This window comes from Paracoccidioides lutzii, assembly GCF_000150705.2.
Source record: "Paracoccidioides lutzii Pb01 unplaced genomic scaffold supercont2.29, whole genome shotgun sequence".
NCBI classification, from domain to species: domain Eukaryota; kingdom Fungi; phylum Ascomycota; class Eurotiomycetes; order Onygenales; family Ajellomycetaceae; genus Paracoccidioides; species Paracoccidioides lutzii.
This window is the reverse complement of record NW_015440975.1, coordinates 85,219-97,013: the sequence shown is the minus strand read 5'-3', so window position 1 is coordinate 97,013 and position 11,795 is coordinate 85,219. Positions and strand designations below refer to the sequence as shown.

The 11,795-nt window shown below is 37.5% G+C and overlaps 4 protein-coding genes across 4 annotated transcripts; 2 read left to right on the top strand and 2 right to left on the bottom strand.

The window, feature by feature from the left end:
- Positions 1 to 356: 356 nt before the first annotated feature.
- PAAG_12491 (hypothetical protein) lies at positions 357 to 634 on the top strand (the record flags this gene model as incomplete). Its single annotated transcript, XM_015847971.1, has 2 exons — positions 357 to 482; positions 575 to 634. 2 exons carry the CDS (start codon positions 357 to 359, stop codon positions 632 to 634), a joined length of 186 nt encoding a protein of 61 aa, XP_015702403.1.
- Positions 635 to 7,891: 7,257 nt separating this feature from the next.
- On the bottom strand, positions 7,892 to 8,201 carry PAAG_08042 (hypothetical protein; the record flags this gene model as incomplete). Its single annotated transcript, XM_015846405.1, has 2 exons — positions 7,892 to 7,921; positions 7,965 to 8,201. The coding sequence occupies 2 exons, from the start codon at positions 8,199 to 8,201 to the stop codon at positions 7,892 to 7,894; spliced, it is 267 nt and encodes an 88-aa protein (XP_015700840.1).
- Positions 8,202 to 9,491: 1,290 nt separating this feature from the next.
- PAAG_12490 (hypothetical protein) lies at positions 9,492 to 10,293 on the bottom strand (the record flags this gene model as incomplete). Its single annotated transcript, XM_015847970.1, has 3 exons — positions 9,492 to 9,780; positions 9,875 to 9,997; positions 10,130 to 10,293. The coding sequence occupies 3 exons, from the start codon at positions 10,291 to 10,293 to the stop codon at positions 9,492 to 9,494; spliced, it is 576 nt and encodes a 191-aa protein (XP_015702402.1).
- A 642-nt stretch (positions 10,294 to 10,935) lies between these two features.
- Positions 10,936 to 11,254, top strand: PAAG_08041 (hypothetical protein; the record flags this gene model as incomplete). Its single annotated transcript, XM_015846404.1, has 2 exons — positions 10,936 to 10,990; positions 11,064 to 11,254. 2 exons carry the CDS (start codon positions 10,936 to 10,938, stop codon positions 11,252 to 11,254), a joined length of 246 nt encoding a protein of 81 aa, XP_015700839.1.
- Between the last annotated feature and the right edge of the window lie 541 nt (positions 11,255 to 11,795).

Here is an 11,795-nt window from a genome sequence, read left to right as displayed (position 1 = left end):
TTACAGTATAAAATCCTAGCGGCAGTTGTGGCGTTTTTAGTGCTTGAACGAAACTTTTGAAACCGACCTCCGTACGATGATATGTGGAGATGGTTGGTTGTTGCGCGAGGGATTTACTCTATTTGTAGTTTAGCGTCTTTAGAGCTAAAATAGCTCATTGGTTGTTGTGGATTACAACGTCACATGGGTCCTTCGAGCGTTAAATTTAAGGTGTTGTCAACGATTGTGGCACCCGTCGCCCATGGATTTAACCTTTTAGAGTTTTGACCCCGTAGTTAAGATCTGTATGTAGACTTCAGAGAAGCATGGAATAAGTCCCTGCTTCCCCTTCTCCGCAGAAGTTAAAACACCATCGCATGGCTTCATTTCTCCTTTCGCCTTCGTCATTTTGGCTGTTTGATATGCCCTCAACCAATGCTGAACTCGTATTCGCTCTCCCCAATACATGGAAGCGTATCCTCCCCATTTCTGTGGTTGCAACAGTCAGACGTACAGTTCTTCTGAAGGAAAATATGGAATGCCTATAGTGTTTGCTAACCTGAAACTAAACGAAAGATTGGCTTTTCCTTCCAAGGGATATAACCCCCCAAATTGGCTCCTAATTGCCACTATGGTTGTCAAACCCAATGGATGAGGTGAGAGGATGCTACTTTTTGCCTCGCCTCGTTTATCGATAAAAAATAAAAGGGATGAATTCTTTTCTTTTCCTTTTTTCTTTTTTCACCTCTCTCCTTCAGTCGACGCTCCGAACTTCAGGACTTGTGCTGCAGCCGTACCTTCTGTTACAAAAGGACGTTGCTACATATTATATCTATTGAGAACATATAACTACTCACAATACTCAGCACTTTCAATTTGACGACGGACCAGAAAATCTCAGCATGAAGGGCTTCCTTGTACTTCTATTCTTTCTCTCACCCCTTTGCCTTTCTGCCGCTATACAGGATATGAGTCCTGCAGCTGCGAACGGGTGGCCAAGAAAATGGAACGACTGTGCTGTAGGCTTCGATGTACGTAGTAACAAACGAACCTGGCTCACTCTGTTTCAAAGCAGTCATCAAGTCAGTGAAACTAACAAGAGATATATAGTGTTTTGATAACAGAGATTGCCAGAAGCAACAGGATTGTTTGAATAAGGTATATGTAAGTTCACCAATTTAATCCTTCCCCTTTCATTTACCAAGAAATAAAATAGAAAGGTTAATATAAAAGCTTTCCGTTCATCGCTATGCATCAATAGGACCATCGCTTAGACTGGATTAACTGTGGAAGATTGTTTTTCCCATACCGATGCTGGAGTTGGACAGTAAGTCTATTAATCTAAAATATTCTGAAGTATGAATGAGGAAAGTCAGGGTGAATGAGAGACTAACAGGTGCAAAAGGAGGGTAACTCGAACTAACCAGCTTGGCTTTGGCTGAGAGGACTGAAATCCCAGTTCTCCAGGATGAGAAAGAGATCGAGTAAATGGCGGAGGAGGAATCTGCAAAGAGAAGATGAGAAATAGTTTATTTTTTTATTATTTTTATTTTTTTAAATTCTAATGGATCCATTGGGCAGTTATTGGAATGTGCAGTTTTTAATAACCTGTGAATGTTTAGCTGTGATATAAATGTAAAATAGTCATTGTCACATGTGGTTTTTATTCATAAATTCTCTCATCAAAATTTTATATCCTGGTATTTCTAACCCGTTCCTAAGACTTGAATCACTCCTTTATGTTCAACAGGTTGCTCTTTACATCCCAGCAAACGTTGATTAACCAAGATTAACCTTTTTTAAGTTGACCAGTGAAACGCTAAGCCCTACCGCCTCCAGTCCGGCTAGCTAGCGCCAAAGCTTAATCATAACTTTATTTCAAACCTTCACAACTCGGGACAAACCATGGAAAGGCATGTTGCTACTCTTAAGCTTTTACCAAGAAGATCGCATGAGTTGCACGCACTCCACTTGTAAATCCAGTTACCTATCATTGCGGTCCTCATGAGCTAAAGTTTCTGGATCAAATAGTTTTGAAATACCAAGGTTAGCTGGGGAACTGCTACCCAACGCTCGGGATATTCTTTTCTATTTATCCCTCTCTTTCCCCGTTAGGGTTTTAAAGGTCCTCAGCAAAACTGGTTTTCACTAGAAGCTGTGCCTTTCCTTTCTAATGCTTCAAAAGAATACCTCAACTCCTACATCTTGTCTTATTGTAAACGTTTACTAAGCACAAACAGTTAGATCTGAGGATGATAATTTGATGTCATCTTTACGCACTTTGAAAGTTTTCCCCTGAAGTTCCTTCTTCCTCAAACAAGAAGAAAGACGCATTCGAAAGCGAAGCAAATTGTTGCTCACTTCCGCCTAAGTGCTTAACGGCCGGTCAGTGTCTCAGGTACAAAGTAGGAATTTTGCAGCTTCATCAACCATCTTAGACGAGTTGAAGCATCTGATAATTCTGTCTGAAGTCGGAGGCTTTTTACACTCAGTGGGTAGTTACTACAGGACACTTTTGGGCTTACGTTATACAAGGATGCAGGAGATGTGAGGTCCCAAGCGGGTGGGGTTCACCGAAACCGACGTATGACATTGAGATTGCTTGTATAGAGTGACAAGGCAGCAAATATGGGCTAGAGTGACAGAGAGATTTCATTTACCCGAAGAACAAGCTTTCAAGAGGAGAGATATCTGACCATGTGGTATTCTTATTGAGATTCTTTGTCTTAGAGGACCGATATCAACCTTGTTGCATTGTGGGACTCTAAGCGAGCTAAGCTACTGCTAATAAATACATAGGTGCACGTGACCTAGGGTAGCCGGTGAATCCTCTAACACTTTGAGCTACAATTACTAATTCAGGATATAGTCTGGGAATCAGGTGATTCATGTCGTCAGAAGAGAGGGGGGGAGGGGGAGGGGGAATAAAAATTAAAATAATAAAATAATAAAATAGAGAAAAACATTCTTAGGATTTAAAATCAATAAGATTTTAGATTGCTAAATTTGAAAAAAGAGCAGGTCGATGATAATGAGGCCAACTGTGCAGAGCACCACGAATGACAAGGAACAAGGAGGGATTTCTTTTACACTCCAAATTCTACAGGAATGGAAACTCCCAATAGATCCCAGAGGGAAAAACCACAAAAAGCGAAACCACACCAAATGAAATCGAATAACACCAAATACCCCTCCTTCGAAATGTTAGAATAGAAGAGATTTGGGCCCTTCTGTTGACACAGCGAACGTGGACCTGGTGATAGAAGCACAGTAAACCATTACAAACACACCTCATGTCCGTGGGCCAGAATTTACACCATAATAAATAAGCGGTGAATGATATACGGGAGGCCGCTTGCCCCCTTTAAGACTCAGGGGAATACAAGATACCCATGGGCGGTTTGTACCCAGGGATCCCTCCCGAATACCTCTTGTCCATACGGGTACATGTACATACGATTTATCAGAGTCAGACTGCTCTAGGTTCCTGCGTCTCAGCCAATTCTCACAGATGAAGAAAATTGAAACATATATTGTCTATACAGCAGATAAATTAATTGTGCTGGTGGATATATTTTGCACAAGGCAGTTTAATGAAATTAAACATCAAGAAATTATTTGCAACACTCTCTTCTCTCGAACATTTACCTGTGAATGGGAGCCATATCTACTGCTACGGTGCAGCCGCTTGTATATGGATTAATGTTGGGTTGATCCGCTCCGATCCCCAACCACCACAGTTTAGTATTGGCAGCTGCCTAGTTAGATAGATGAATTTAAGCTTTCGTCTTGTTTATCTTGACTCTAAGATTGAGCCATGATACCTATCTACCTCTAAATTGGTCCTGTCAGAACTAGGCTCATTTCCCAGCTATTCCACATCGCTCTTCTCCTGCTCAAGTAAATCATTTCTTTCCATGTGTTTAACACCCCAATCAGGTCTGGTTGTTCATTAAATAATCACTTCATGCCATTTACATTGAGCTAGTTGTCATTAAAATCATATAGAAAGTATCATGCCTTTTTCATCTCTGTGTGAAAAAATTTTTCTTTCAAAAATTATAATAGCGATAATTATAATTATTTATTATTCAGCTCTGTGTATTGAAATTTTATATTTTAAATAAATTTTGAATAAAAGTCATTTGAATAATTTTATTTATAAAAAAAATATAAGAAAAATATATTTTCACTATGAAAAAAATACTCAATATATATATTAAATCTTTAATTTAATTTTAGATAATTATTCTAAAATATCAAATTAGAAAAACAGTTATATTATTCAAAATTTAAAAAATTATATAATATTAAAAAAAATTATTTTTATTATAAATAAATAGAGAAACAATTATCACTTGTGAAAATAAAATAAAAAAAATTAATTTTTAAAACAATAACTAAAATATATTATTCTTAATAAATAAAAAAATCAATTACTTATATAAGAATTAATCATTGACTTCAATTCTTTTATATAATTCTTGATTTAATATATTTATAAAATTAGAATTCAATACAGACAAAATATAATTTATGAAATTTGTTATTTAGAATTTATTATTGTTTTTATAAGTATTTTAAACTATCATAGTATATTAACTTTAATAAATTATTTTCTATTAGTACTAGTGATAGAAATATATATATAAATTATAAGTTAAAACTTAATATTAAATTTTAATATTTATTAATTATAAAATCATATAATAATTAACAAGTAAACTGTCACAGCTTCAATTTAGATGCAAGTGAAACAGATGTTCAATTGCCAACTAGGTAAGTTATTTCAATGAAATACTAAGATGATTTCAAAAAGACAGGTTCAGGGAAGGCTCTGTTTATACTTCTTTTCTTAGCGCAGTTGGTAGGCGGTTCCCGTGTTTATAGAGTATTTGTTTATGAGGTAATTGTGAGGTGATTGCTATGCTGTTGCTAGCTGTTGCTAGACAGTTGCAATTACCCTTTTCAGCTCAATGGCCTTACGCTGTCAAGTAATCTGGACGGAGCCTGTTCTACGCTGTTACATAAACTATTTTTCAAAAAATAAAACTTTTATAAAAGAATTAATAAATTATATGGAATGTACATTTTTATAATTTAAATTTATACTTTTATAAGTTTATTTATAATTTAATTATAAAGTTAATGAATATAGTTAAAATGACTTTTTAATTATATATAAAATTTTATTTAAAACATTATTTTAGTTTTTTTCAAAAAATATATCTTATCTAAACTTTGTATTTAAAATATTAGATAAAAATAACTATAATTTAATTATTAAGTAATTTATTTTAAAAAGTATAATATTATAAAAATAAAAAATCTTTCATTAATAATATATAAATAATTATATTATATTGTGTTTCTGATATAAACAATTTTAATAATATGATAGCTTTTAAACTTAAAGTTAAAAGTAGTTTATCAATATCTATATTAATATAATAATAATTTTTACATCTTAAAAAGAATAAAAAATAAAGTTTAATATTATTAAAATCTGTGACATACATAAGAATATTCATCATAAATATAATTTTAATATTAAAAAATACTCTAACTACTTTGTGTAAGTAAATAATAATATTAAACTATATAAGTTAACTAGTTAGTGCATTTGATCTTAGTAAAAAAGCTTTTACAAAAAGTTTAACTGCTTGTAAAGACATCATAGAAATTATATCTATGGTGCCGCTGATACTCCTCTTAAGGTATTCATATTACGCCGCCTTTTATATCAGATGATCAAAGAGGATCATCCCTGTGAAAGAATATGAGAATTACATCACTGAAGAGCATCTCCACTCTCTCTAATTGAATAGAGCAGCATCTTAGTTTATTCATGAAGAAGAGGAGGCTGGTAGAAATTCTATGTTGATAGTTTTCTGACCCACTGTTCAAGGGTCAGTTATTCATTCTCAATCTATCAGAGTTACAGGAAAACGCATACAACTTTCAATATAATCACTTGTATCCTTGATCTCTAGATATCTCTTCTGTTCATAGACATAAACTCATCTGCTTTCTTATCTGGTCAAGTCTAGTTACTCATTCAGCTTCTCATCAGTCAATCTATGCGGCGACGCTGTTGACTTCCAGTCTCAGCACCGTTTTATTCACTGCTTTCATATACATTATTAGTACTTATACTTCAAAAGTAACATCCTATTATAGAATAACATATTAAGTTATAAACTTATAACATTTTTTTAACATTATTGACAATAATACAAAACACCTAATAAATAAATGATATAAAAGAAAATTAATAATATATATTGTAGAAATTAATCAAAACTTAACTAAAAGACTCATAAAATATTTAAAAGTATAATGAATAAATTTCATTAATTATAAAAGTAAATAATCACTTTTATTTAAATTATTTGATTCAATAATATAACATAAATCAATATATTAATTGTGAGGACATAAAGGTAGATGAACTACGTGTCAAAAGGAAGTGTGAGAAGCTTTATAACTAAGATTGTAAGAGAGTAGATATATAGATGCTATGAGCACTATGAAGAGAGGAGAATAGTGATGAATGAAATGTATGTGTAGGATTGAATAGTAGCTAATCACTGAATCACTTGAAGAAACTTTGAGAATTCAGAGTGTTTATATATATAAATGAGTAGCAATAGATTTTATCTCTAATCTTTCATGAAATGAGAAATTAACAATGCAGTGATCTGAATCTTCATGAAGTGCTGATTCTATTCTCCAGGAAGTGCTGATGCTAAAGAACTGATTTTTGAGAAGTGCTAATCTGTGCTGATCTCAAATACTGAATTTTGAGATGATGCTGATTCTCTAGAAAATGCTGATTCTAAAGTGCTTTGATAAGCAGTGTAAAGACAGTTAAGTGCTTTAGTAAGCAGTGTGATAAGCAGTGTAAGAGCAAGAAGCTAGTATAGAGAGTCTTGACATCACATTAATCAAAAACTTTTTCATTTTAATAAAAAGATCAATAGTAATATAATTTAAAAAATAATTCAGAAAATATATATTTTTTTATTATAATTAATATTTATGATAAAATCATGAAATTTTATTAATTTATTATATGATGTATCTGTGATAATTTAATAAATTTATTTTTAAAATTAATATTATTTCTATTAGAAATCTAGACTATTTACAATATAGTTGATTTTCTCACAAAAAAAAAAAATTAATAATTGATTTTGATCTTAAAAAATAAAATAAATTATCAAAAGTTGTATAACTCAATAAAACAATCAATTTCTTCAGTAACTGAATGACTGAGATGATTATTTTTACTTAAGATGAGAAATTAAAAATTATAGAAATTTAAATCTCATAAGACAACTTCTTGAAATATAGTAACATTTAAGCATCAGACATGTTAATTGACTCATATCACATAACACTTCACTTATCTCTTTGATACCAGCAGATAAACTAGCTGTGGGATCTAATCCACCTATAAAATGCCATCACCTCTGGGCTGCAAATCATTGTATTGCAAGTTCTAGAATTAGTCACTCATAAGTAATTAACTAGTTAACAAGCACCCTGTGGTTAGTTAACTAAGGTTTTACGTAATTTAGCTTCTTCTGTTGTGAACTGTCACGGCTCAACTAGAGTCAGGATGATAATAAGACAAAAGCTTCAATTCATCTATCTAACTAGGCAGCTGCGACGAGAATATTAAACTGGAGATTAGAATGAGGAATGAAACAAGTAGCCGAATATATAGAGGTGGTTGGGGATCGGAACGGATCAACATGAGCAACCGAATATGGTTGAGGCCGGAGCAGATCAACCTTATTCCATATTAATACCAGCGACTGCGCCGTTAACAGTAACTAGTTAGTGTTGAGTGTGTTTTCAACACTTAGATTCCTCCTGTTTAACCAACTCATGTATGTACTTAACTTCACGTCATGGGACTTGTCATAATCACTGACTGCATATAATGACGAAATAAATAAATAAAGGAAATAAAATACATCAAACAGGATAGAGAACAAGCTGCATTTGCGGTAGTACGATAGCTTAGATGGTGAGTTCATCAGCAGCATGAACAAATGCTCTGATCCAGCATGATGTGAAGAGTCTCGCCCTTCCACCAAGCCTGGAGCCAATGCAGCTGTTCTAGGCCTGCAGACGCTTTCCTCAAATTCAACCTTGCGTTCTTCAACCTTACGAGGAGACATCACAGTTGATGGGGTTCGAATTTTGTGCATTATGAACTCGTTCGCGATCACCAGACCAGCAAGACGAGGGGTAGAAGCGGCCTGATACGACACCTCAGTGAGAAGTGGACTTGAATAGTATTCTGCGGTCGATCTGAAGAGAGAGCAGTTATGGCAGCCTGTTACAACATGGCAAAGCAAATGATGCCTTCACCGTGTGCTTGCCGAGTTTTCATCAGCTAGTGTACACTGTTTCGCTGTCGGTGAGTAATTCAGAAAAGTCCATCAACTGGGATGATGCATCACTAACATTTAAGTGGCACAGGTCCTAAGAATCTGAAGCAACATCATTTAAGATACGTCACTGTTCTTCTTGAGAGATTCACTCTTTCAGCGCGTCCCAATACTTCTTCACATCCTTACTAAGCGGGATCAGTTGTAACTGTTAGAGGATTCCCCGGCTACCCGAGGTCACGTGCACCTATGTATTTATTAGTAGTAGCTAGCTCGCTTAGAGTCACATAATGCAACAAGGTTGATATCGGTCCTCTAAGAGTGACTGCCATGGGGCAAGGAATACAGGGCGTGAGGCAGGTTGGGAATCAATCAGGCAGCTTGCTGACTACTCACAGTTGGAGAAAAGATGTCCATGTGCTGTAGTTACCAGAAAAAGCCACCCGTTATCCGGAAAAGGAAAAGCCAGCCAGGCTAGGCGCCTAGTTATCCAGACAGAGAAAGAAAAGGGTTCTTGTGACGGGCGCCACATGATGAGTCTGGCCCAGGTGCCAGCCAGGAAAACTCAATCTAAAAGAACAAAATATAACTAACTAACATGAGACATAATTTTGCTCTTGCTAAGTCGATGATTTGCTGCATTTGATATCATGTGGGCAATTCCATCATGCTGCGTTTTTGAAGAAAAGGAAGAAAAATTATGGCTTCAATTGGAGATGGAATAGAGCCGCTGGTTCCATGGTTTCATCCCACCAATACGATAATGCGGGGTAACTTAACTAGTTAAGCTACTGATCTTATTGCATCGGGATCTCGTTGCCAAGACCACGCGACTAGAACCACCCCATTCAGTTAGATCCCAAGTCATGTCCGCTCTCTGAATCGGGACAGCGGTTCCGCGGCACTGGCAGATGGTGCCATCCGTGGCCAAGGTAATTGGGGGGGGAAGCGTTGGCGCACTACCCAAACTAGATACAGCACAGCTTTTTTAATCCATCCTGCCCAGTTAATGCGTGTTGTGGCAAAATATTTTCCTCCATCTGTTGTAATGCATTGGGAAGGCTAACTTCTACTTTGATAAGTTACCAGATATTGAGTGGCAGAAAATTATGCACAGATCTGAGGTGCACGGAGTTGCAGCTGTGTCAGCTGACGCGCAGCACTGTGATCCTCGACCTGAACTCTCATCCTCATGATCTTGAGAAGGCTCTGGCCACAAATTTCAATGAGAATGAATGTGCCCGGCTCTTCCACAGGCGAGACAAGTTTGAAAAGCATATCCGCAATGGACACGGTTGCAGAGAAACTGATGTCAAAATTGTTGTGCTGGCAAGTGAGATTGGGAGAAATGATCACAGTCAGTTGTTGGAGTGGGTTTTGCTGCAAACTTTTCCCACTGTAGTAAGAAGGTCAGAATGCCTGACCTGAACGTTTTGATCATATCAGAAAACACTTCCAAAAGGGACAAATTATTGGTGATTGGTTTTTACCAGAGGGCAATAAAACTGTGATGGAAAGCGATGGGGTGGGAGATGAGTAGGAAGAAGAGGAACAAAAGTTTGTTTTGTTGTGCTGACCAAGTCGCGTATGGGTGCAGTCCTTGCCAGATGGTTCTAAGGAGGCTATAGTTAGTTTCCTGTTTGATTTCCCTCTCCCCCTTCACTCTTCAACTGCCCAGCTAAAGTTGCTGGCTCAAACCAACATTAAGCCGTAGAATTTCTACCCACTTGTATGCTTCCCGTCACCCCATATCTTTAGAATTCTGAATCTGCGCTGACGCCCTTGAGTACATAGACAAACTCCAGCCCAAAATTTTGACTGAAGCCTTTAATGCCTGCAACCCGCCGTTGGAGATTGATATGATTGGCAATTTCAATTCCGGCTCATCCAAACATGTCACCAACTGCATCCTGCAGGAGTAACTAAGCATTAAGTTTTTTAGCCATGATCTACTCTAGAGCGAGTAACGGGAAAGCCTAATAACATTCACTTACTTCGGAGTGGTTAATTGGCTAACAGTTTCTTATTTCTGCTCATACGAGACAGGAGATCTATTCTTCCCAAGTTTTCTCCCCTTTGGATCTTGCCTGTAGAGACAAAAAGTCAAGATGTATTCCAAATTCTACTCTGGGTACTAGATAGGCTCCCCTATTAGTTACGGACTAGCGGCCCACACACAGCACAGAGCCCCCAGTAGATGCAGCAGCTGCCAATATTGCTAGACTCACATGGCAAAAAGGGCCCCATCGCCAGAAGTCTATATTACTGGACAAAGAACCGAGTGCAATCACCATGGGGTCACCTGATCCCTAGAAAATACTTTGGGAGGGGAAGCCAGCTACGACATAACACACGGTAGGAGGGATCACGTGCGTGCGGAAGATCGGGGCAGCGGCTAGATACGCCGCCAGGGCCAACCAATGGAGAATTAACCATCCCAACAAACAGTTCAGACGCCCAACTGATTCAACCGATTCCCGAGTTACATCTGGCGTGACCTGCCCACTCCCTTGTCCTGGAAATGACAAGATCGCGTTGCACTTTGTCATCTATGGAGGATGCCGTACGGCCTAGTGATGACCTCGAGCAGCAAGTGTTGATGACTGGTACTTTATGAATCGAAAGCCTCGTCAGAGCCTGGTCTTCCGTCGGATTCCATTGTCCTCGGACGCGTTCTAGGCAAAGTTCCCGCATATCTCGGTCATGGCAGCAGGAAGACTCCAGCTTCATTTACTCTCCGCAGGAGAAGTCTGTGGAGAAGCACCTTATCTGAGCTCCTTGTTAGCCGATGCTCGCAATGGGACTCCTTGGGAGATATCTGCAAGCTTCCTCCAAGACTGCTGCATCATCAGCTCCTGCTTGGAGTCTAACGGTTAACAAGGTGTACTTTGAAGAAAGATTCTGGCTTTGGAAACTGGCCTGGAGTATGTGATTTGCAAGATTATGGCACAGGTGGTAATTATCTTGCAGTTTTGATGCTTGCCTGGGCGTATATACTTTCAGCGCTTTGGATGGAAATCCAGAATCCACCAGTAAGTACTTCTCAGAAGGAAGGAGACTTGCGTTTCCTCAATCAGAGAGCACTGTGGGTTGGCGAGGATTCCAGCCAGAGCTTGGAATGTATTGAAGTTGATTGAGGGAATGCAAGGGGTGACACAGCATGACGGTTGCAGGCAGTTCTTGCACCGGATGAAGGATGGACTGCAACTGTGCATCATGCGAGTAAAATGTGCCGTTCGCCGTGGTCAGCTCATACGGATTTTGCCCAGACCTTCGCATTGAGGCGTCATCCCATATGCTTTCACGCATGTGATGCTGAAGTGAAGCCACCTTCCCCATCTAATGCTCTACGCTTTCTGTCTGATATTGTTTCACTCATATTCTTCATTGTCAGGCGTTGGCTGCTTTGTT